At 51.8% G+C, this 26,369-nt stretch overlaps 1 protein-coding gene across 1 annotated transcript in view; it reads right to left on the bottom strand.

Moving 5' to 3' along the window:
• Window positions 1–14,474: 14,474 nt before the first annotated feature.
• The window catches only part of LOC137359320 (E3 ubiquitin ligase RNF157-like), a 335,606-nt gene continuing 323,711 nt past the window's right edge, over window positions 14,475–26,369 (bottom strand). The window contains exons 16-17 of the mRNA XM_068025346.1: window positions 15,968–16,033; window positions 14,475–14,597 (exon numbers count right to left, since the gene is read on the bottom strand). Coding sequence (XP_067881447.1) covers window positions 14,475–14,597; window positions 15,968–16,033 — 189 coding nt within the window. The remainder of the gene's footprint in view (window positions 14,598–15,967; window positions 16,034–26,369) is intronic.

Genomic DNA, 26,369 nt, shown 5'->3' with positions numbered 1-26,369 from the left:
TGAGGCTGGGGAGAGCGGACGGAGGAGAGGGGCAGTGGGGGAGAGAGGGCAGTGGGGTGAGAGGGGCTGGAGGAGAGGGGCAGTGGGGGAGAGGGGCTGCAGGAGAAGGGCAGTGGGGGAGAGGGGCAATGGGGAAGAGGGGCAGCGGGGGAGAGAGGGGCCAGTGGGGGAGAGAGGCTGGGGAGAGCGGACGGAGGAGAGGGGCAGTGGGGAAGAGAGGGGCAGTGGGGGAGAGGGGCAGTGGGGGAGAGGGGCTGGAGGAGGGAGGCAGTGGGGGGAGAGGGGCTGGGAGAGAAGGGCAGTGGGGAGAGGGCAATGGGGAAGAGGGGCAGCGGTGGGAGAGAGGGGCAGTGGGGAGAGAGGCTGGGAGAGCGGACGGAGGAGAGGGGCAAGTGGGGAGAGAGGGGCAATGGGGAGAGGGGCAGTGGGGGAGAGGGGGCTGGAGGAGAGGGGCTGGAGGAGAAGGGGCAGTGGGAAAGAGGGGCTGGAGGAGAAGGGCAGTGGGGGAGAGGGGCAATGGGGAAGAGGAGCAGTGGGGGAGAGAGGGGCAGTGGGGGGAGAGAGGGGCAGTGGGGGAGAGAGGGGCAGTGGGGGAGAGTGGACGGAGGAGAGGGCAGTGGGGGAGAGGGGTTGGAGGAGATGGGCTGGAGGAGAGGGGCTGGAGGAGAGGGGCAGTGCGGGAGAGGGGCTGGAGGAGAGGGGCAGTGCGGGAGAGGGGCTGGAGGAGAAGGGCAGTGGGTGAGAGGGGCTGGGAGGAATGGGCAGTGCGGGAGAGGGCTGGAGGAGAAGGGCAGTGGGGGAGAGGGGCAATGGGGAAGTGGGCAGTAGGGGAGAGGGCTGGAGAAAGGGGCTGTGGGGGAGAGGGGCTTGTGGAGAGAGGCAGTGGGGGAGAGGGGCTGGAGGAGAAGGGCAGTGGGGGAGAGGGGCAGTGGGGGAGAGAGGGGCAGTGGGGGTGAGAGGGGCAGTGGGGGAGAGAGGCTGGGGAGAGAGCGGACGGAGGAGAGGGGCAGTGGGGGAGAGAGGGGCAGTGGGGGGTGAGAGGGGCTGGAGGAGAGGGGCAGTGGGGGAGAGGGGACGGGAGGAGAGGGGCAGTGGAGGAGAGAGGGGCAGTGGGGGAGAGGGGCTGGAGGAGAGGGCAGTGGGGGAGAGGGCTGGAGGAGAAGGGCAGTGGGGGAGAGGGGCAATGGGAAGAGGGGCAGCGGGGGAGAGAGGGGCAGTGGGGGAGAGAGGCTGGGAGAGCGGACGGAGGAGAGGGGCAGTGGGGGAGAGTAGGGGCAGTGGGGGAGAGAGGTGGCAGTGGGGGAGAAGGGCTGGAGGAGAGGGGCAGTGGGGGAGAGGGCTGCAGGGAGAAGGGCAGTGGGGGAGAGGGGCAAATGGGGAAGAGGAGCAGTAGGGGAGAGAGGGGCAGTGGGGGAGAGAGGGGCAGTGGGGGAGAGAGGGGCAGTGGGGGGGGGGGGAGAGGGGCAGTGGGGGAGAGAGGCTGGGGAGAGCGGACGGAGGAGAGGGGCAGTGGGGGAGAGAGGGCAGTGGGGGGAGAGGGGCTGGAGGAGAGGGGCAGTGGGGAGAGGGCTGGAGGAGAAGGGCAGTGGGGAGAGGGGCAATGGGGAAGAGGGGCAGCGGGGGAGAGAGGGGCAGTGGGGAGAGAGCTGGGGAGAGCGGACGGAGGAGAGGGGCAGTGGGGGAGAGAGGGGCAGTGGGGGAGAGGGGCAGTGGGGGAGAAGGGCAGTGGGGGAGAGGGGCAGTGGGGGAGAAGGGGCTGGAGGAGAAGGGCAGTGGGGAGAGGGGCAATGGGGAGAGGGCAGCGGGGGAGAGAGGGGCAGTGGGGGAGAGAGGCGCAGTGGGGGAGAGAGGGGCAATGGGGGAGAGGGGCAGTGGGGAGAGGGGCTGGAGGAGAGGGGCTGGAGGAGAGAGGGCCAGTGGGAAAGAGGGGCTGGAGGAGAAGGGCAGTGGGGGAGAGGGGCAATGGGGAAGAGGAGCAGTGGTGGGAGAGAGGGTGCAGTGGGGAGAGAGGGGCAGTGGGGGAGAGAGGGGCAGTGGGGGAGAGTGGACGGAGGAGAGGGCAGTGGGGGAGAGGGGGGTGGAGGAGATGGGCTGGAGGAGAGGGGCTGGAGGAGAGGGGCAGTGCGGGAGAGGGGCTGGAGGAGAGGGGCAGTGCGGGAGAGGGGCTGGAGGAGAAGGGCAGTGGGGGAGAGGGGCTGGAGGAATGGGGCAGTGCGGGAGAGGGGCTGGAGGAGAAGGGCAGTGGGGAGAGGGGCAATGGGGAAGAGGGGCAGTAGGGGAGAGGGGCTGGAGGAAAGGGGCTGTGGGGGAGAGGGCTTGTGGAGAGAGGCAGTGGGGAGAGGGGCTGGAGGAGAAGGGCAGTGGGGGAGAGGGGCAGTGGGGGGAGAGAGGGGCAGTGGGGGTGAGAGGGGCAGTGGGGGAGAGAGGCTGGGGAGAGCGGACGGAGGAGAGGGGCAGTGGGGGAGAGAGGGGCAGTGGGGGAGAGGGCTGGAGGAGAGGGACAGTGGGGGAGAGGGGACGGAGGAGAGGGGCAGTGGGGGAGAGAGGGGCAGTGGGGGAGAGGGGCTGGAGGAGAGGGGCAGTGGGGGAGAGGGGCTGGAGGAGAAGGGCAGTGGGGGAGAGGGGCAATGGGGAAGAGGGGCAGCGGGGAGAGAGGGGCAGATGGGGGAGAGAGTGCTGGGGAGAGCGGACGGAGGAGAGGGGCAGTGGGGGAGAGAGGGGCATTTGGGGGAGAGAGGGGCAGTGGGGGAGAAGGGCTGGAGGAGAGGGGGCAGTGGGGAGAGGTGCTGGAGGATGAAGGGCAGTGGGGGAGAGGGGCAATGGGGAAGAGGAGCAGTAGGGGAGAGAGGGGCAGTGGGGAGAGAGGGGCAGTGGGGGAGAGAGGGGCAGTGGGGGAGAGAGGGGCAGTGGGGGGGTGAGAGGGGCAGTGGGGGGAGAGAGGCTGGGGAGAGCGGACGGAGGAGAGGGGCAGTGGGGGAGAGAGGGGCAGTGGGGGGAGAGGGGCAGTGGGGAGAGGGGCTGGAGGAGAGGGCAATGGGGAAGAGGGGCAGCGGGGGAGAGAGGGGCAGTGGGGGAGAGAGGCTGGGGAGAGCGGACGGAGGAGAGGGGCAGTGGGGGAGGAGAGGGCAGTGAGGGGTGAGGGGCAGTGGGGGAGAGGGGCTGGAGGAGAGGGGCAGTGGGGGGAGAGGGGGCTGGAGGGGAAGGGCAGTGGGGGAGAGGGCAATGGGGAAGAGGGGCAGCGGGGGGAGAGAGGGGCAGTGGGGAGAGAGGCTGGGGAGAGCAGGACGGAGGAGAGGGGCAGTGGGGGGAGAGGGGCTGGAGGAGAGGGGCTGGAGGAGAGGGCAGTGGGGAAAGAGGGGCTGGAGGAGAAGGGCAGTGGGGGAGAGGGGCAATGGGGAAGAGGAGCAGTGGGGGAGAGAGGGGCAGTGGGGGAGAGAGGGGCAGTGGGGAGAGTGGACGGAGGAGAGGGGCAGTAGGGGAGAGGGGGTGGAGGTGATGGGCTGGAGGAGAGGGGCTGGAGGAGAGGGGCAGTGCGGAGAGGGGCTGGAGGAGAGGGCAGTGCGGGAGAGGGGCTGGAGGAGAAGGGCAGTGGGGAGAGGGGCTGGAGGAATGGGGCAGTGCGGGAGAGGGGCTGGAGGAGAAGGGCAGTGGGGAGAGGGGCTGGAGAGAGGGGCAGTGGGGGAGAGACGCTGGTGGAGAGAGGCAGTGGGGGAGAAGGGCAGTGGGAGAGAAGGGCAATGGGAAAGAGGGGCAGTGGGGGAGAGGGGCAGTGGGGGAGAGGGGCAGTGGGGGAAGAGGGGCTGGAGGAGGAGAGGAGCTGGAGGAGAGGGGCAATGGGAAGAGGGGCAGTAGGGGATAGGGGCTGGAGGAGAGGGACAGTGGGGGAGAGGGGCTGGTGGAGAGAGGCAGTGGGGGAGAGGGCAATGGGGAAGAGGGGCAGTAGGGGAGAGGGGCTGGAGTAGAGGACAGTGGGGGAGAGTGGCTGGTGGAGAGAGGCAGTGGGGGGAGAAGGGCAATGGGGAAGAGGGGCAGTAGAGGAGAGGGGCTGGGTGGAGAGAGGCAGTGGGGGAGAGGGGCTGGTGGAGGAGAGACAGTGGGGGAGAAGGGCAGTGGGGAAGAGGGGCAGTGGGGATGAGAGGGGCTGGGGGTGGGAGGGGCTGGAGTAGAAGAGCAGTGGGGGAGAGGCAGTGGGGAAGTGGGGCAGAGGGGGAGAGTGGGGCAGTGGGGGAGAGAGGGGCAGTGGTGGAGAGGGGCTGGAGGAGAGGGGCAGTGGGGGTGAGGGGCAGTGGGGGGAGAGGGGCTGGAGGAGAAGAGCAGTGGAGGAGAGGGGCAATGGGGAGAGAGGGGCAACGGGGGAGAGAGGGACAGTGGGTGAGAGAGGCTGGGGAGAGCGACGGAGGAGAGGGGCAGTGGGGGAGAGAGGGGCAGTGGGGGAGAGGGGCAGTGGGGGAGAGGGGCTGGAGGAGAGGGGCAGTGGGGGAGAGGGGCTGGAGGAGAAGGGCAGTGGGGGAGAGGGGCAATGGGGAAGAGGGGCAGCGGGGGAGAGAGGGCAGTGGGGGAGAGAGGCTGGGGAGAGCGGATGGAGGAGAGGGGCAGTGGGGGAGAGAGGGGCAATGGGGGAGAGGGGCCAGTGGGGGAGAGGGCTGGAGGAGAGGGGCTGGAGGAGAGGGGCTGGAGGAGAGGGGCAGTGGGAAGAGGGGCTGGAGGAGAAGGGCAGTGGGGAGAGGGGCAATGGGGAAGAGGAGCAGTTGGGGACGAGAGGGGCAGTGGGGGAGAGAGGGGCAGTGGGGGAGAGAGGGGCAGTGGGGGAGAGTGGACGGAGGAGAGGGGCAGTGGGGGAGAGGGGGGTGGAGGAGATGGGCTGGAGGAGAGGGGCTGGAGGAGAGGGGCAGTGCGGGAGAGGGGCTGGAGGAGAAGAGCAGTGGGGGAGAGGGGCTGGAGGAGAGGGGCTGGAGGAGAGGGGCAGTGCGGGAGAGGGGCTGGAGGAGAAGGGCAGTGGGGGAGAGGGGCAATGGGGAAGAGGGCAATGGGGAAGAGGGGCAGTAGAGGAGAGGGGCTGGTGGAGAGAGCAGTGGGGGAGAGGGGCTGGAGGAGAGGGGCAGTGGGGAGAAGGGCTGGTGGAGAGAGGCAGTGGGGGAGAGGGGGCTGGTGGAGAGAGGCAGTGGGGAAGGGCAGTGGGGGAGTAAGGGCAATGGGAAAGAGGGGCAGTGGGGAGAGGGGCTGGAGGAGAGGGGCAGTGGGGGAGAGGGGCAGTGGGGGAGAGGGGCTGGAGGAGGAGGGAGAGGAGAGGGGCTGGTGGAGAGAGGCAGTGGAGGAGAGGGGCTGGTGGAGAGAGGCAGTGGGGGAGAAGGGCAGTGGGGGAGAGGGCAGTGGGGGAAGAGGGTCAGTGGGGGAGAGAGGGGCTGGGGGGGAGAGAGGGGCAGTGGGGTGAGAGAGGGCAGTGGGGGAGCGGGTGGGGGAGAGAGGGGCAGTGGGGAGAGGGGCAGTGGTGGAGAGGGGCTGGAGGAGAGGGGCAGTGGAGGAGAGGGCGGGGCAGGGGGTGAGGGCGGGAGAGGGCGGGGCAGGGGGTGAGGGGTGGGGTGGGGGTGAGGGCGGGAGAGGGGCGGGGCAGGGGAGAGGGTGGAGAGGGGCGGGGCGGGGCAGGGAGAGAGGGCGGGAGAGGGGCGGGGCAGGGGATGAGGGTGGGAGAGGGGCGGGGCGGGGCAGGGAGAGAGGCGGGAGAGGGGCGGGCAGGGGAGAGGGTGGGAGAGGGGCGGGGAGAGGGGGGTGGGAGAGGGGTGGGGCGGGGGGGGTGAGGGCAGAGAGGGTGGGGCGGGGGGGGTGAGGGTGGGAGAGGGGCGGGGCAGGGGTGTCTAATCTCCTGTGGGAGTGGCACGTGCAGGGTTGAACCTTTTTGCAGAAACTCCTGTTGGCGTCACCTCTGGCCGAGCCTTCCAGCAATCCCGTGTGTGAATGAGATCACATGGGAATGGAGCTGCATGGCAAACAATCATTGGAACTGGCTCCAGTTCACAACATCCCATGACTAGATCAAAGGAAGAGGGACTGCAGTCTTTCAGCAACACCAAGAACCAATTAGCATTTAATTTATAAGAATTTTTTTGATTTGGATTAATTGCCACTTTAATGTCAGTGCCTCCTTAAAAGGCAAAACTCTTAATGACATCATCATCCAGACTGAACCGTTATAAAGAGGGACAGCAGTCGTTACCATTGCTCCCTGATTCCTGCTCAGTGGATCCAGCCAGTTCCTCATCAACGGCGTTTCCTGGAAACAGACAGGACAGTGACAGGATTGGATCATCGCCAGCCTCCTCCCAACCCCCAACTGCAATTCCTGAAATACGCAAATCCCGCATCCAAAAATCCCAATCCAACGCCCCCAGTCCAACCCAAGCCAAGCTGTTCCAGTACAGCTACAACACTGGCCATCTACCCTGCAATGTAGAAAATTGCCCAGGTATGTCCTGTACACAAAAAGCAGGACAAGCACAACCCGGCCAATTACCGCCCCATCAGTCTACTCTCAATCATCAGTAAAGTGATGGAAGGTGTCATCAACAGTGCTATCAAGCGGCACTTGCTTAGCAACAACCTGCTCAGTGATGCTCAGTTTGGGTTCCGCCAGGGCCACTCAGCTCCTGACCTCATGACAGCCTTGGTTCAAACATGAACAAAAGAGCTAAACTCAAGAGGTGAGGTGGAGAGTGACTGCCCTTGATATTAAGGCAGCATTTGACCGAGTATGCATCAAAGAGCCCTAGCAAAACTGGAGTCAATGGGAATCGGGGGAAAACCCTCCCTGGTTGGAGTCATACCTAGTGCAAAGGAAGATGGTTTGTGGTTGTTGGAGGTCAATCATCTCAGCTCCAATCGACACTGTCTACAAACATTCACTCCCTCCACCACCGACGCACAGTGGCAGCAGTGTGTACCATCTACAAGATGCACTGTAACAATGCACCAAGGCTTCTTAGACAGCACCTTCCAAACCCACGACCTCTACCAACTAGAAGACAAGGGCAGCAAATGCATGGGAAGACCACCACCTGCAAGTACCCCTCCAAGTCACACACCATCCTGACTTGGAACTATATCGCCGTTCCTTCACTGTCGCTGGGTCAAAATCCTGGAACTCCCGTCCTAACAGCACTGTGGGTGTACCTACCCCACATGGACTGCAGTGGTTCAAGAAGGCAGCTCACCACCACCTTCTCAAGGGCAATTAGGGATGGGCAATAAATGCTGGCCTGGCCAGTGACGCCCACATCCCACGAATGAATAAAAAAAAACCCAATCCAACCCCCCTAATCTAACAACCCCATTCCAACCACCCCAATCCAACCACCTTCCAACCCCACCTCAATCCAACCCCCCAATCCAACCCCCCCAAACCAACTCACCTTCGAACCCCCCCAATCCAACCACTTTCCAACTCCCCCCAATCCAACTCTCCCCCTTACAACCCCCCCAATCCAACCCCCTTCCAACCCCCCCCCAATCCAACAGCCCAATCCAAGTCCCCCAACCCAACCCCCCCAATGCAACTCCCCCTAATCCAACCCCCCTAATCTAACAACCCCATTCCAACCCCTCCAATTCATCCCCCATTCCAACCCCCCCATTCCAAAACCCCCCACCAACTCCACCCAAACCAACCCCCCAATCCAACTCTCCCCTTCCAACACCCCCAATCCAAGTCCCCCCCAATCCAACCCCCCCCAATCCAACCCCCCCCATACCAAGTCCCCCCAATTCATCCCCCATTCCAACCCCCAAATACAACCCCCCCAATCCAACCACCTTCCAACCCCCCCTAAATCCAGCCCCCCACCAATCCAACATTAACATCCCATTCCAACCCCCCCAATCCAAATCCTCCATTCCAACCCCCCCATTCCAAAACTCCCCACCAACTCCACCCAAACCGACCCCCCAATCCAACTCCCCCAATCCAACCACCCCCTCATTCCACCCCCCCATTCCAACCCCCGGCCCATTCCAACCCCCCAATCCAACTCCCATTCCAACCCCCCCATTCCAACTCCTCCCATTCCAACCCCCCCAATCCAATTCCCCCAATCCAACTCCCCCCGTACCAAGTCCCCAATCCAACTCCCCCCTTTCATTGCCCCAATCCAACTCCCTCCATTTCAACCCCCAATCCAACTCCCCCATTCCAACTCCCCCCATTCAAAACCCCCAATCCAACACCCCCCCCATTCCAAGCCCCCAATCCACTCCCTCATTCAACCCCCCCAATTCCAATTCCACGAGTCCAACCACCCCCACCCCCACATCAACCCCCCAATCCAACTCCCCCCATTCCAACCCCCCTATCCAACTCCCCCATTCCATCCCCTCCAATCCAACTCCCCCAATCCTACCCCCCCCACTCCAAACTCCTAAAATACACCAAGCCCCCAATTCCAACCTCCTTCCCCACTCCAACCCCCCCCATACAGCCCCACCCCAACCCCCACACAGATCATTATATGATCAAGTTCAGCATTGTGTCTGAAAGGGAGAATCATGAAACAGCAGCTAAGATTCCAGGTTTAGGTAAGGTTGCCTTCAATGGGATGAAACAGAGACTGTTCACAGTAAACTGCGCAAATCTGTTACTGGGGAAAATGAGAGAAGATCAGTGGAAGGTGTTCAAAAAGAATTTAATCTGATACTGCACCAGTTTATTGCCCGCAGGGGAAAGAGCTGTATTTGCCAAAAAAAAAGGCAGCTATGGATGAGTAAAGAGACAATATAAAACGAAAAGAAAAGCATAAAAAATGCAATATAAAAGCACAGCTCCTGGTGAATGGGAAAGACACAAAGGGCAACAAAACAGCTAAAAAAAAGGAGTATGAAAAGAAACTCACGACGGATATCAAAATCAACACAAATACTTTTTACGATTATACTAGGATAAAGAGTTAGATCAGCAGCAATGTAACTCCTAGAAAACTGCTAATGGTGATATTGTCGATGGAAATAAGGAAATGGCAGACGTGCTGAATAATTACTTTGCATCAGTATTTAGTGTCGAAGGGGTCAGGGAGTCAGATTTCCCAAAGAAACGAATATTGAATCAGGGACAGAGACTCGCCCAAATTAACAGAAGCAAAATAATAGTAATGAAGAAAATAACAGCACTAAAGAGCAACAAATCCCCAGGACCAGGCAGTTTCCATCCCAGGGTTCTAAAAGAAGTAGGTGAAAACAATGCAGATGCTTTAACCATAGTCTTCCAAATTCCCCTCGATTCGGGAACTGTTCCTTTTAGATTGGGGAATTGTGCGTGTCGCTCCACTATTTAAGACAGGAGAAAGAGGGAAATCAGGATTATAGACCAGTTAACCTAACATCTGTTGGGAGATTACTAGAATCTATAATTTAGTATAGGGTGACTGAAAATTTTCAGCTGATCAGAGAGAGCCAGCACGGATTAGTAAAGGGCAGGTCATGTCTGACGAACCTGATTGAATTTGTTGAAGAGGTGATTAAATGTCTATGAATGTCCAGAAGGCATTTGATAAAGTCCCTCATCAGAGACTGTTAGCTACAGTTGGAGCCCATGAAATTGAAGGTAAATTATTGACCTGGTGAGGAAATTGAGCAGCAGGAGACAGAGAGTAGGGTTAATGGGCAGGTACTTGAATTGTCAGGACGTGACTAGTGATGTCCCGCAAGGATCTGTGTTGGAGCCTCAACTATTCACTGTATTTATGAATGACTTAAATGATGGGATCGAAAGGTACAAATCCAAATTTGCAGACGACACAAAGATAGGCAGCATTGTGAGCAGTGTAGATGGAAACATAAAATAACCAAGATATTGATAGATAAGTGAATAGACAAAACTGTGACAAGTGGATTTCAGTGTTGGTAAATGTGAGGTCACCACTTTGGACCTAAAAAGGATAAAACAGGGTACTTTCTAAATGGTGAAAAGCTAGAAACAGTGGAGGTCTGAAGAGACTTGGGGGATGGGGGTGGTGGGTGGTGTCCAGGTAAATAGATCATTAAAATGTCATGAACAGAAATGGAAAATTATAAAAGGCTAATGGAATGCTGGCCTTTATATCCAGAGGACTAGAATACAAGGGGGGAAAAGTCATGCTTCAGCTGCACAAAGCCCTGGCTAGACCACACCTGGAGTTACTGTGAGCAGTTCTGGGCACCACACCTTAGGGAGGAGATATTAGCCTCGGAGGGAGTGCAGTGTCGATTTACCAGAATGATAGATGGACTCCAAGGTTTTTTTTATTTGCTTCAAGGGATGTGGGCATCACTGGCATAGCCTACATTTATTGCCCATCTCTAATTGCCCTTGAGATTCGGTTGCCATTCAGAAATATGATGTTGTGGCTATAACAGAGACCTGGCTCAAAGAAGAGCAGGACTGGGTGTTCAATATGCCTGGATATAATTTGTTCAGGAAAGATAGGAAAGGGAAAAAAGGGAAAGGGGTGGCAGTATTGATTAAGGAGAACATGGCAGTGCTGGAGAAAAAGGATGTCCCAGAGAATCAATTTGGCTCGAACTAAGGAACAAAAGAGGTGCAATTACATCGCTCGGTGTTGTCTCTGGGCCACCAACTAGTGGGAAGGACATGGAGGAACAAATTTGCAAGGAAATTACAGAGAGGTGCAAATATTGTAGGGTAATTATAATGGGGGACTTTAATTATCCAAACGTTGACTGGGATAATAGTGTAAAGGGCAGTGAGGGGCAAGAGTTCCTAGTGTGTTCAGGAAAATTTTCTAAAACAGTATATTGCTAGTCCAATGAGAAAGGAGGCACTACTAGACCTGGTTCTTGAGATTGAGGTGGGCCAAGTGGATCAAGTATCAGTAGGAGAGCATTTCGGGGATAGTGATCATTGTATCATAAGGTTTAGGCTGACAATGGAAAAGGACAAAAGCAATCCAGGGTAAGAATAATTAACTGGGGAAAGGCAAATTTCAATGGGGTGAGAATGGAGCTGGGACGAATAAATTAGAGTCAAAAGCTGGCAGGAAAACCGGTAGATGAACAATGGGCTACCTTCAAAGAAGAGATAGTTCGGGCACAGTCAAGGTATGTTCCTCGAAGGGGAAAAGTAGAGCAAACAAATCCAGAGTTCACTGAATGAGAAAAGAGGTAGAGATTAAGATAAAGAAAAAGTGTGCTTATGACAGATACCAGGTAGAAAATACTATTGAGAACCAGGCTGAATATAGAAGGTCCAGAGGGGAAGTGAAAAAGCAAATAAGAGAAACAAAGCGAGAGCATGAAAAGAGACTGGCAGTTAACATCAAAGGAAATCCCAAAGTTTTCTATAGACATATAAATAGTAAAAGGGTGATGAAAGGAGGAGTGGGGCCAATTAGGGACCAGAAAGGGGATTTACACATGGAGGCAGAGGGTATAGCTGAGGTATTAAATGAATACTTTGCATCTGTCTTTACCAAGGAAGAAGATGCAACCCAGGCAATGTTGAAAGAGGAGGAAGTCAGACACTAGAAGGGTTTAAAATTGATACAGGAAGTATTAGATAGGATGTCTGTACTTAAAGTAAATAAAGCACCAGGGCCGCATGAGATGCATCCAAGGATACTGAGGGAAGTGAGGGTGGAAATTGCAGAGGCACTGGTCATAATTTTTCAGTCTTCCTTAGACTCGAGGGAGGTGCCAGAGGACTGGAGAATTGCAAACATTATACCCTTGTTCAAAAAAGGGTGTGAAGATTAGCCGAGCAACTACAGGACAGTCAGTTTAACTTCGGTGGTGGGGAAACTTCTAGAAAAAATAATTCCGGACAAAATCAATAATCACATGGACAAATGCGAGTTAATTAAGGAAAGCCAGCATGAATTTCTTAAGGGAAAATCATGTTTAACTAACTTGCTGGAGATTTTTGAGGAGGTAACAGAGAGGGTTGATGAGGGCAATGCTGTTGATGTGGTGTACATGGACTTTCAAAAGACATTTGATACAGCGCCACACAACAGACTTGTGAGCAAACTTGTAGCTCATGGAATAAAAGGGACGGTAGCAACATGGATATGAAATTGGTTGAGTGACAGGAAACAAAGAGTAGTGGTTAATGGATGTTTTTCAGGCTGGAGGAAGGTTTGTAGTGGAGTTCCCCAGGGATTAGTGTTGGGACCCTTGCTTTTCCTGATATATATTAATGACCTCGACCTTGGTGTACAGGGCATAATTTCAAAGTTCACAGATGGGGAAGCAGTGGCGTAGTGGTATTGTCACTGGACTAGTAACCCAGAGACCCAGGGTATTGCTCTGGGGACATGGGTTCAAATCCTGCCACAGCAGAAAGTGGAATCTGAATTCAATTAACAAATCTGGAATTAAAACGTTAGTCTAATGATGGCCATGAAACAATTGTCGATTGTTGTAAAATTCCATCTGGTTCAATAATGTCCTTTTGGGAAAGAAATCTGCTGTCCTTACCTGGTCTGGCCTACATGTGACTCCAGACCCACAGCAATGTGGTTAACTCTTACATGCCCTCTGAAATGGCCTAGCAAGCCACTCAATTAGGGATGGGCAATAAATGCTGGCCTGGCCAGCGACGCCCACATCCCATGAATGAATAAATAAATAAAAAAGATGATACAAAACTTGGATACATTGTGAGCTGTGAGTGTAGAACTTCAAAAGGACATGTAAATGTGCATAAGTTATTGAAGGTGGCAGGACAGGTTGAGAGAGCGGTTAATAAAGCATACAGTATCCTGGGCTTTATTAATAGGGGCAGAGAGTACAAGAGCAAGGAAGTTATATTGAACTTGTATAAAACACTAGGCCGGTCTCAGCTGGAATATTGTGTCCAGTTCTGGGCACCGCACTTGAGGAAGACGTGAGGACATTGGAGAGAGTACAGAAAAGATTCAGGAGAATGTTTCCAGGGATGAGGAATTTCAGTTATGAAGATAGATTGGAGAAGTTAGGACTGTTTTCCTTGGAGAAGAGAAGGCTGAGAGGTGATTTGATAGAGGTATTCAAAATCATGAGGGGTCTGGACAGAGTAGATAGAGAGAAACTGTTCTCACTCGTGAAAGGATCGAGAACGAGAGGGCACAGATTTAAAGTATTTGGTAAGAGAAGCAAAAGTGACATGAGGAAAAACTTCTTCACACAGCGAGTGGTTAAGGTCTGGAATGTGCTAACTGAGAACGTGGTGGAGGCAGGTTCAATTGAAGCATTCACCAGGGAATTAGACAGTTATATGAAAAGGAAGAATGTGCAGGGTTACGGGGAGAAGGCAGGGGAATGGAACTGAGTGAATGCTCTTTCAGAGAGCCAGTGCAGACACGATGGGCCGAATGGCCTCCTTCTGCACTGTAATGATTCTGTGATTCTGTGAGGGTAGTGGTGAGCTGCGTTCTTGAACCGCTGCAGTCCATGTGGGGTTGGTACACACACAGTGCTGATAGGAAGGGAGTTCCAGGATTTTGACCCAGCGACAGTGAAGGAACGGCGATATAGTTCCAAGTCAGGATGGTGTGTGACTTGGAGGGGAACTTGCAGGTGGTGGTGTTCCCATGTATTTGCTGCCCTTGTCCTTCTAGTTGGTAGAGGTCGCGGGTTTGGGCGGCGCTGTCTAAGAAGCCTTGGTGCATTGCTGCAGTGCATCTTGTAGATGGTACACACTGCTGCCACTGTGCGTCAGTGGTGAAGGGAGTGAATGTTTGTAGATGGGATGCCAATCAAGTGGGCTGCTTTGTCCTGGACGGTGTAAAGCTTCTTGAGTGTTGTTGGAGCTGCACCCATTCAGGCAAGTGGAGAGTATTCCATCACACTCCTGACTTGTGCCTTGTAGATGGTGGACAGGCTTTGGGGAGTCATGAGATGAGTTACTCGATGCAGGATTGCTAGCCTCTGACCTGCTCTTGTAGCCACGGTATTTATATGGCTACTCCAGTTCAGTTTCTGGTCAATGGTAACCCCTAGGAGGTTGATAGTGGGGGATTCAGTGATGGTAATGCCATTGAATGTCAAGGGGAGATGGTGAGATTCTCTCTTCTTTGAGATGGTCATTGCCTGGCACTTGTGTGGCGCAAATGTAACTTGCCACTTCTCAGCCCAAGCCTGCATATTGTTCAGGTCTTGCTGCATTTCTACACGGACTGCTTCAGTATCCTCACGAGGCGCGAATGGTGCTGAACATTGTGCAATCATCAGCGAACATCCCCACTTCTGACCTTATGATTGAAGGAAGGTCATTGATGAAGCAGCTGAAGATGGTTGAGCCTAGGACACTACCCTGAGGAACTCCTGCAGTGATGTCCTGGAGCTCAGATGATTGACCTCCAACAACCACAACAATCTTCCTTTGCGCTAGGTATGACTCCAGCCAGTGGAGAGTTTTTCCCCGATTCCCAGTGACTCCAGTATTGCTAGGTCTCCTTGATGCCACACTCGGGGTGAAAGGTTATCGGGGTAGCGGGAATGTGGAGTCGAGATTACAATCAGATCAGCCGTGATCGTATTGAATGGCGGAGCAGGTTCGAGAGGCCGACTGTCTCATCTACAAGATGCACTGCAGCAACGCACCAAGGCTCCTTTGAAAGCACCTTCCAAACCCGCGACCTCTACAAACGAGAGAGACAACGGCAGCAGATGCCTGGGAACGCCACCACCTGCAAGTTCCCCTCCAAGTCACACACCATCCTGAATTGAAACTATATCACTGTTCCTTCACTGTCACTGGGTCAAAATCCTGGAACTCCCTTCCTAACAGCACTGTGGGTATACCTACCCCAAATGGACTGCAGCGGTTCAAGAAGGCAGCTCACCACCACCATTTCAAGGGCGAAAAGGGATGGGCAATAAATGCTGGCCTAGCCAGCGATGCCCACATCTCATGAACGAATAAAAAAAACACTCCTGCTCTTAATTCGTATGTTCGGGCAAGTGCTGTCGATGTCAAGGGCAATCACTCTCACCTCCTCTTGAGTTCAGCTCTTTTGTCCATGTTTGAACCAAGGCTGTAATGAGGTCAGGAGCTGAGTGGCCCTGGCGGAACCCAAACTGAGCGTCACTGAGCAGGTTATTGCTAAGCAAGTGCCGCTTGATGGCACTGTTGATGACACCTTCCATCACTTTACTGATGATTGAGAGTAGGCTGATGGGGCGGTAATTGGCCGGGTTGGAATTGTCCTGCTTTTTGTGTACAGGACATACCTGGGCAATTTTCCACATTGCCGGGTAGATGCCAGTGTTGTAGCTGTACTGGAACAGCTTAGCTAGGGACGCGGCAAGTTCTGGAGCACAGGTCTTCAGTACTATTGCCGGAATATTGTCAGGGCCCATAGCCTTTGCAGTATCCAGTGTCTTCAGTCGTTTCTTGATATCACATGGAGTGAATCGAATTGGCTGAAGTCTGGCATCTGCGATGCTGGGGTCCTCAGGAGGAGGCCGAGATGGATCATCAACTCGGCACTTCTGGCTGAAGATTGTTGCAAATGCTTCAGCCTTATCTTTCACACTGATGTGCTGGGTTAACGGGCAAGGAGAGATTACACAAACTATGGTTGTATTCCCTGGAATTTAGAAGGTTTCGGGGTGATTTCAAGATATTAAGGGGAACTGATATGGTAGACAGAAAGAAACTATTTCTTCTGGTGAGGGAGTCGAAAAATTGGAGCCAGACTTTTCAGGAGCAAAATTAGGAAAAACTTCAACACGCAAAGGGTGGTAGAAGTTTGGAATTCTCTTCCACAAATGACAATCGTGGATTAATTGTTAATTTTAAATCTGAGATTGATGGATTTCTGTTAAGCAAAGGTATTAAGGGATATGGGGCACAGGTGGGTTTATAGAGTTAGGCTGCAGATCAGCCATGGTCTCATTGAATGGCAGGACAGGCTCAAGGGGCTGAATGGCCTACTCCTGTTCCTGTGTTTCAATGATTCCAAATACCCACCCCCACCAACCCTCACGTCACAACACCCCTACTTACCTCAGCATCCTGATCGTTAGGGCGGGTGCTGACACACGTGGGGTCCACAGCCTCGGCTGGTGGTGTCTGTAACGAGGAGGAGAGCAGATGAAGCCCCAGTCGAGTCAAAGCAACCACTGGACACAGAGCAGACCACAGTTACAGTCTCAGGCACAGAGTCATAGAGTCATAGATACAGGCCCTTCGGCCCACCGCGTCCATACCAACCATAATGCCTATCTATACATCCCAACTCCTGCCCAGTGGGCAAGGGGAAGGGTGAAGAGGGGAGGGGAGGGACAGGAGGACCGAAGAGTGGAGGGGAGGAGAGGAAGCAGAGGGAAAAGGAGGGAAAGGGAAGGGAAGGGAGGGGTGAGGAGGGGAGGGGCGAGGAGAGGAGGGGAGGGTAAGGAAGCTGAGGGGAGGGGAGGGAAGGAGAAGGGAGAGGAGGGACAGGGAGATGAGCAGAGAAGAGCAGAGGGGAGGGGAGGGGAGGGAAAGGAGGTGGAGAAGGGAGGGGAGGGATGTGGAGGGGTGTGGCGGGGAGGGGAGAGGAATGGAGCAGAGGGGAGGTGGAAGTGGGTCATGCAGTTCTCCCAGAGTTGAGTCGCTCAGTGCCGACACATCCTTTTTCCTGAGACTCCAACTGGTGACAAAGCATCAAGTCTCCTCCGTTTGCCTGCTGGGGCCGAGTGTGGACAGTCAGTAGCTGGATTTGTTTGCAATCAGACCAGGGAGGATTGGTCACTGAGAATCTCCCCCTAGTGACCCACTCACCACCCCCTCCCCACAGCCAGGATGCTCAAATGAGCAGGATGGACCTCACGGTTTCCTGTATCAGTAATTAGACACGGCAGGCCGGGGGTGGGGGGTTGCCCTCCATCGACTCTCTGAACTTTGCAGGAAGCAGAGATTCCATCCCGGATCACTCAGATGATTCTGCTATTTGTCACTCTCCGTGCTGCAGTTCTCCAGATGTGGATGGTGACAATCCACTCACAGGCATCTGGCACAGCTGGACAGGCAGTGGAAAAACATCACGTGACAGGGAAATCCCACCTCCACAACATCTCCCGCCACAGTCTCACAACCTCTCGCACTAACACACACCTCCTATCAATCTCACAACCTCTCACACTAACACACACCTCCTATCAATCTCACAGTCTCTCACACTAACACACACCTCCCATCAATCTCACAATCTCTCACACTAACACACACCTCCTATCAATCTCACAATCTCTCGCACTAACACACACCTCCCATCAATCTCACAATCTCTCACACGAACACACACCTCCTATCAATCTCACAATCTCTCGCACTAACACACACCTCCCATCAATCTCACAACCTCTCACACTAACACACACCTCCGATCAATCTCACAATCTCTTGCACTAACACACACCTCCTATCAATCTCACAACCTCTCGCACGAACACACCTATCAATCTCAATCTCTCACACTAACACACACCTCCTATCAATCTCACAACCTCTCGCACGAACACACACCTCCTATCAATCTCACAAACTCTCACACTAACACACACCTCCTATCAATCTCACAACCTCTCACACTAACACACACCTCCTATCAATCTCACAACCTCTCACACTAACACACACCACCTATCAATCTGACAACCCCTCTCACTAACACACACCTCCTATCAATCTCACAATCTCTCGCACTAACACACACCTCCTATCAATCTCACAACCTCTCGCACTAACACACACCTCCTATCAATCTCACAATCTCTCACACTAACACACACCTCCTATCAATCTCACAACCTCTCACACTAACACACACCTCCTATCAATCTCACAACCGCTCACACTAACACACACCTCCTATCAATCTCACAACCTCTCACACTAACACACACCTCCTATCAATCTCACAACCGCTCACACTAACACACACCTCCTATCAATCTCACAACATCTCGCACTAACACACACCTCCTATCAATCTCACAATCTCTCACACTAACACACACCTCCTATCAATCTCACAGTCTCTCACACTAACACACACCTCCTATCAATCTCACAATCTCTCACACTAACACACACCTTCTATCAATCTCACAATCTCTCACACTAATAGACACCTCCTATCAATCTCACAACCTCTCGCACTAACACACACCTCCCATCAATCTCACAATCTCTCGCACTAACACACACCTCCTATCAATCTCACAATCCCTCGCACTGACACACACGTCCTATCAATCTCACAATCTCTCACACGAACACACACCTCCTATCAATCTCACAATCTCTCACACTAACACACACCTCCCATCAATCTCACAATCTCTCGCACTAACACACACCTCCTATCAATCTGACAACCCCTCTCACTAACACACACCTCCTATCAATCTCACAATCTCTCACACTAACACACACCTCCTATCAATCGCACAACCTCTCACACTAACACACACCTCCTATCAATCTCACAATCTCTAGCACTAACACACACCTCCTATCAATCTCACAATCTCTCGCACTAACACACACCTCCTATCAATCTCACAACCTCTCGCACTAACACACACCTATCAATCTCAATCTCTCACACTAACACACACGTCCTATCAATCTCACAACCTCTCGCACTAACACACACCTCCTATCAATCTCACAACCTCTTGCACTAACACACACCTCCTATCAATCTCACAACCGCTCACACTAACACACACCTCCTATCAATCTCACAACCCCTCTCACTAACACACACCTCCTATCAATCTCACAATCTCTCACACTAACACACACCTATCAATCGCACAACCTCTCACACTAACACACACCTCCTATCAATCTCACAATCTCTAGCACTAACACACACCTCCTATCAATCTCACAATCTCTCGCACTAACACACACCTCCTATCAATCTCACAACCTCTCGCACTAACACACACCTATCAATCTCAATCTCTCACACTAACACACACCTCCTATCAATCTCACAACCTCTCGCACTAACACACACCTCCTATCAATCTCACAACCTCTTGCACTAATACACACCTCCTATCAATCTCACAACCGCGCACACTAACACACACCTCCTATCAAACTCACAAACTCTCACACTAACACACACCTCCTATCAATCTCACAACCGCTCACACTAACACACACCTCCTATCAATCTCACAACCCCTCTCACTAACACACACCTCCTATCAATCTCACAATCTCTCACACTAACACACACCTATCAATCGCACAACCTCTCACACTAACACACACCTCCTATCAATCTCACAATCTCTAGCACTAACACACACCTCCTATCAATCTCACAACCTCTCGCACTAACACACACCTATCAATCTCAATCTCTCACACTAACACACACCTCCTATCAATCTCACAACCTCTCGCACTAACACACACCTCCTATCAATCTCACAACCTCTCACACTAACACACACCTCCTATCAATCTGACAACCCCTCTCACTAACACACACCTCCTATCAATCTCACAATCTCTCGCACTAACACACACCTCCTATCAATCTCACAACCTCTCACACTAACACACACCTCCTATCAATCTGACAACCCCTCTCACTAACACACACCTCCTATCAATCTCACAATCTCTCGCACTAACACACACCTCCTATCAATCTGACAACCCCTCTCACTAACACACACCTCCTATCAATCTCACAATCTCTCGCACTAACACACACCTCCTATCAATCTCACAATCTCTCGCCCTAACACACACCTCCTATCAATCTCACAATCTCTCGCACTAACACACACCTCCTATCAATCTCACAATCTCTCGCACTAACACACACCTCCTTTCAATCTCACAACCTCTCGCACTGACACACACCACCAACCAATCGCACAACCTCTCACACTAACACACACCTCCTATCAATCTCACAATCTCTCACACTAACACACACCTCCTATCAATCTCACAACCTCACACACTAACACACACCTCCTATCAATCTCACAACCTCTCGCACGAACACACACCTCCGATCAATCTCACAAACTCTCACACTAACACACACCTCCTATCAATCTCACAATCTCTCACACTAACACACACGTCCTATCAATCTCACAATCTCTCACACTAACACACACCTCCTATCAATCTCACAACCTCTCGCACTAACACACACCTCCTATCAATCTCACAACCTCTCACACTAACACACACCTCCTATCAATCTGACAACCCCTCTCACTAACACACACCTCCTATCAATCTCACAATCTCTCGCACTAACACACACCTCCTATCAATCTCACAACCTCTCGCACGAACACACACCTCCTATCAATCTCACAATCTCTCGCCCTAACACACACCTCCTATCAATCTCACAATCTCTCGCACTAACACACACCTCCTATCAATCTCACAATCTCTCGCACTAACACACACCTCCTTTCAATCTCACAACCTCTCGCACTGACACACACCACCAACCAATCGCACAACCTCTCACACTAACACACACCTCCTATCAATCTCACAATCTCTCAAACTAACACACACCTCCTATCAATCTCACAATCTCTCGCACTGACACACACGTCCTATCAATCTCACAATCTCTCACACTAACACACACCTCCCATCAATCTCACAATCTCTCACAGTAACACACACCTCCTATCAATCTCACAATCTCTCACACGAACAGAAACCTCCCATCAATCTCACAATTTCTCACACTAACACACACCTCCTATCAATCTCACAATCTCTCACACTAACACACACCTCCCATCAATCTCACAATCTCTCACACTAACACAAACCTCCTATCAATCGCACAACCTCTCACACTAACACACACCTCCTATCAATCTCACAACCTCTTGCACTAACACACACCTATCAATCTCAATCTCTCACACTAACACACACCTCCTATCAATCTCACAACCTCTCGCACTAACACACACCTCCTATCAATCTCACAACCTCTTGCACTAACACACACCTCCTATCAATCTCACAACCGCTCACACTAAAACACACCTCCTATCAATCTCACAAAGTCTCACACTAACACACACCTCCTATCAATCTCACAACCTCTCGCACTAACACACACCCTCGATCAATCTCACAAACTCTCACACTAACATACACCTCCTATCAATCTCACAATCTCTCACACTAACACACACCTCCTATCAATCTCACAATCTCTCACACGAACACACACCTCCTATCAATCTCACAACCTCTCACACGAACACACACCTCCTATCAATCTCACAATCTCTCGCACTAACACACACCTCCTATCAATCTCACAATCTCTCACACTAACACACACCTCCTATCAATCTCACAGTCTCTAGCACTAACACACACCTATCAATCTCAATCTCTCACACTAACACACACCTCCTATCAATCTCACAACCTCTCGCACTAACACACACCTCCTATCAATCTCACAACCTCTTGCACTAACACACACCTCCTATCAATCTCACAACCGCTCACACTAACACACACCTACTATCAATCTCACAAACTCTCACACTAACACACACCTCCTATCAATCTCACAACCTCACACACTAACACACACCTCCTATCAATCTCACAACCTCTCGCACTAACACACACCTCCGATCAATCACACAAACTCTCACACTAACACACACCTCCTATCAATCTCACAATCTCTCACACTAATACACACGTCCTATCAATCTCACAATCTCTCACACTAACACACACCTCCTATCAATCTCACAACCTCTCGCACTAACACACACCTCCTATCAATCTCACAACCTCTCACACTAACACACACCTCCTATCAATCTGACAACCCCTCTCACTAACACACACCTCCTATCAATCTCACAATCTCTCGCACTAACACACACCTCCTATCAATCTCACAACCTCTCGCACGAACACACACCTCCTATCAATCTCACAATCTCTCGCCCTAACACACACCTCCTATCAATCTCACAATCTCTCGCACTAACACACACCTCCTATCAATCTCACAATCTCTCGCACTAACACACACCTCCTATCAATCTCACAACCTCTCGCACTGACACACACCACCAATCAATCGCACAACCTCTCACACTAACACACACCTCCTATCAATCTCACAATCTCTCACACTAACACACACCTCCTATCAATCTCACAATCTCTCGCACTGACACACACGTCCTATCAATCTCACAATCTCTCACACTAACACACACCTCCCATCAATCTCACAATCTCTCACACTAACACACACCTCCTATCAATCTCACAATCTCTCACACGAACACAAACCTCCTATCAATCTCACAATCTCTCACACTAACACACACCTCCCATCAATCTCACAATCTCTCACACTAACACACACCTCCTATCAATCGCACAACCTCTCACACTAACACACACCTCCTATCAATCTCACAATCTCTCGCACTGACACACACGTCCTATCAATCTCACAATCTCTCACACTAACACACACCTCCCATCAATCTCACAATCTCTCACACTAACACACACCTCCTATCAATCTCACAATCTCTCACACTAACACACACCTCCTATCAATCTCACAATCTCTCACACTAACACACACCTCCCATCAATCTCACAATCTCTCACACTAACACACACCTCCTATCAATCGCACAACCTCTCACACTAACACACACCTCCTATCAATCTCACAACCTCTTGCACTAACACACACCTCCTATCAATCTCACAACCTCTCGCACGAACACACACCTCCTATCAATCTCACAACCTCTCACACTAACACACACCTATCAATCTCAATCTCTCACACTAACACACACCTCCTATCAATCTCACAACCTCTCGCACTAACACACACCTCCTATCAATCTCACAACCTCTTGCACTAACACACACCTCCTATCAATCTCACAACCGCTCACACTAACACACACCTCCTATCAATCTCACAAACTCTCACACTAACACACACCTCCTATCAATCTCACAACCTCTCGCACTAACACACACCTCCGATCAATCTCACAAACTCTCACACTAACACACACCTCCTATCAATCTCACAATCTCTCACACTAACACACACGTCCTATCAATCTCACAACCTCTCGCACGAACACACACCTCCTATCAATCTCACAATCTCTCACACTAACACACACCTCCTATCAATCTCACAGTTTCTCACACTAACACACACCTCCTATCAATCTCACAATCTCTCACACTAACACACACCTCCTATCAATCTCACAATCTCTCACACGAACACACACCTCCTATCAATCTCACAACCTCTCGCACGAACACACACCTCCTATCAATCTCACAACATCTCGCACTAACACACACCTCCTATCAATCTCACAATCTCTCACACTAACACACACCTCCTATCAATCTCACAGTCTCTCACACTAACACACACCTCCTATCAATCTCACAATCTCTCTCACTAACACACACCTTCTATCAATCTCACAATCTCTCACACTAATAGACACCTCCTATCAATCTCACAACCTCTCGCACTAACACACACCTCCCATCAATCTCACAATCTCTCGCACTAACACACACCTCCTATCAATCTCACAATCCCTCGCACTGACACACACGTCCTATCAATCTCACAATCTCTCACACGAACACACACCTCCTATCAATCTCACAATCTCTCACACTAACACACACCTCCCATCAATCTCACAATCTCTCGCACTAACACACACCTCCTATCAATCTGACAACCCCTCTCACTAACACACACCTCCTATCAATCTCACAATCTCTCACACGAACACACACCTCCTATCAATCGCACAACCTCTCACACTAACACACACCTCCTATCAATCTCACAATCTCTAGCACTAACACACACCTCCTATCAATCTCACAATCTCTCGCACTAACACACACCTCCTATCAATCTCACAACCTCTCGCACTAACACACACCTATCAATCTCAATCTCTCACACTAACACACACCTCCTATCAATCTCACAACCTCTCACACTAACACACACCTCCGATCAATCTCACAAACTCTCACACTAACACACACCTCCTATCAATCCCACAACCCCTCTCACTAACACACACCTCCAATCAATCTCACAATCTCTCACACTAACACACACCTATCAATCGCACAACCTCTCACACTAACACACACCTCCTATCAATCTCACAATCTCTAGCACTAACACACACCTCCTATCAATCTCACAATCTCTCACACGAACACACACCTCCTATCAATCTCACAATCTCTCACACGAACACACACCTCCGATCAATCTCACAACATCTCGCACTAACACACACCTCCTATCAATCTCACAATCTCTCACACTAACACACACCTCCTATCAATCTCACAGTCTCTCACACGAACACACAACTCCTATCAATCTCACAATCTCTCACACGAACACACACCTCCTATCAATCTCACAATCTCTCACACTAACACACACCTCCTATCAATCTCACAATCTCTCACACGAACACACACCTCCTATCAATCTCACAACCTCTCGCACGAACACACACCTCCTATCAATCTCACAACATCTCGCACTAACACACACCTCCTATCAATCTCACAATCTCTCACACTAACACACACCTCCTATCAATCTCACAGTCTCTCACACTAACACACACCTCCTATCAATCTCACAATCTCTCACACTAACACACACCTTCTATCAATCTCACAATCTCTCACACTAATAGACACCTCCTATCAATCTCACAACCTCTCGCACTAACACACACCTCCCATCAATCTCACAATCTCTCGCACTAACACACACCTCCTATCAATCTCACAATCCCTCGCACTGACACACACGTCCTATCAATCTCACAATCTCTCACACGAACACACACCTCCTATCAATCTCACAATCTCTCACACTAACACACACCTCCCATCAATCTCACAATCTCTCGCACTAACACACACCTCCTATCAATCTGACAACCCCTCTCACTAACACACACCTCCTATCAATCTCACAATCTCTCACACGAACACACACCTCCTATCAATCGCACAACCTCTCACACTAACACACACCTCCTATCAATCTCACAATCTCTAGCACTAACACACACCTCCTATCAATCTCACAATCTCTCGCACTAACACACACCTCCTATCAATCTCACAACCTCTCGCACTAACACACACCTATCAATCTCAATCTCTCACACTAACACACACCTCCTATCAATCTCACAACCTCTCACACTAACACACACCTCCGATCAATCTCACAAACTCTCACACTAACACACACCTCCTATCAATCTCACAACCCCTCTCACTAACACACACCTCCAATCAATCTCACAATCTCTCACACTAACACACACCTATCAATCGCACAACCTCTCACACTAACACACACCTCCTATCAATCTCACAATCTCTAGCACTAACACACACCTCCTATCAATCTCACAATCTCTCGCACTAACACACACCTATCAATCTCAATCTCTCACACTAACACACACCTCCTATCAATCTCACAAACTCTCACACTAACACACACCTCCTATCAATCTCACAACCTCACACACTAACACACACCTCCTATCAATCTCACAACCTCTCGCACTAACACACACCTCCGATCAATCTCACAAACTCTCACACTAACACACACCTCCTATCAATCTCACAATCTCTCACACTAATACACACGTCCTATCAATCTCACAATCTCTCACACTAACACACACCTCCTATCAATCTCACAACCTCTCGCACTAACACACACCTCCTATCAATCTCACAACCTCTCACACTAACACACACCTCCTATCAATCTCACAACCTCTCACACTAACACACACCTCCTATCAATCTCACAATCTCTCGCACTAACACACACCTCCCATCAATCTCACAATCTCTCGCACTAACACACACCTCCTATCAATCTCAATCTCTCAATCTCTCGCACTAACACACACCTCCCATCAATCTCTCAATCTCTCACACTAACACACACCTCCTATCAATCTCACAACCTCTCGCACGAACACACACCTCCTATCAATCTCACAACCTCTTGCACTAACACACACCTCCTATCAATCTCACAACCTCTCGCACGAACACACCTATCAATCTCAATCTCTCACACTAACACACACCTCCTATCAATCTCACAACCTCTCGCACAATCACACACCTCCTATCAATCTCACAACCGCTCACACTAACACACACCTCCTATCAATCTCACAAACTCTCACACTAACACACACCTCCTATCAATCTCACAACCTCTTGCACTAACACACACCTCCTATCAATCTCACAACCTCTCGCACGA

Source organism: Heterodontus francisci, unplaced genomic scaffold, assembly GCF_036365525.1.
Source record: "Heterodontus francisci isolate sHetFra1 unplaced genomic scaffold, sHetFra1.hap1 HAP1_SCAFFOLD_524, whole genome shotgun sequence".
Lineage (NCBI taxonomy): Eukaryota > Metazoa > Chordata > Chondrichthyes > Heterodontiformes > Heterodontidae > Heterodontus > Heterodontus francisci.
Note: the sequence above shows the minus strand (reverse complement) of the source record. Positions and strands in the feature narration are given on the sequence as shown.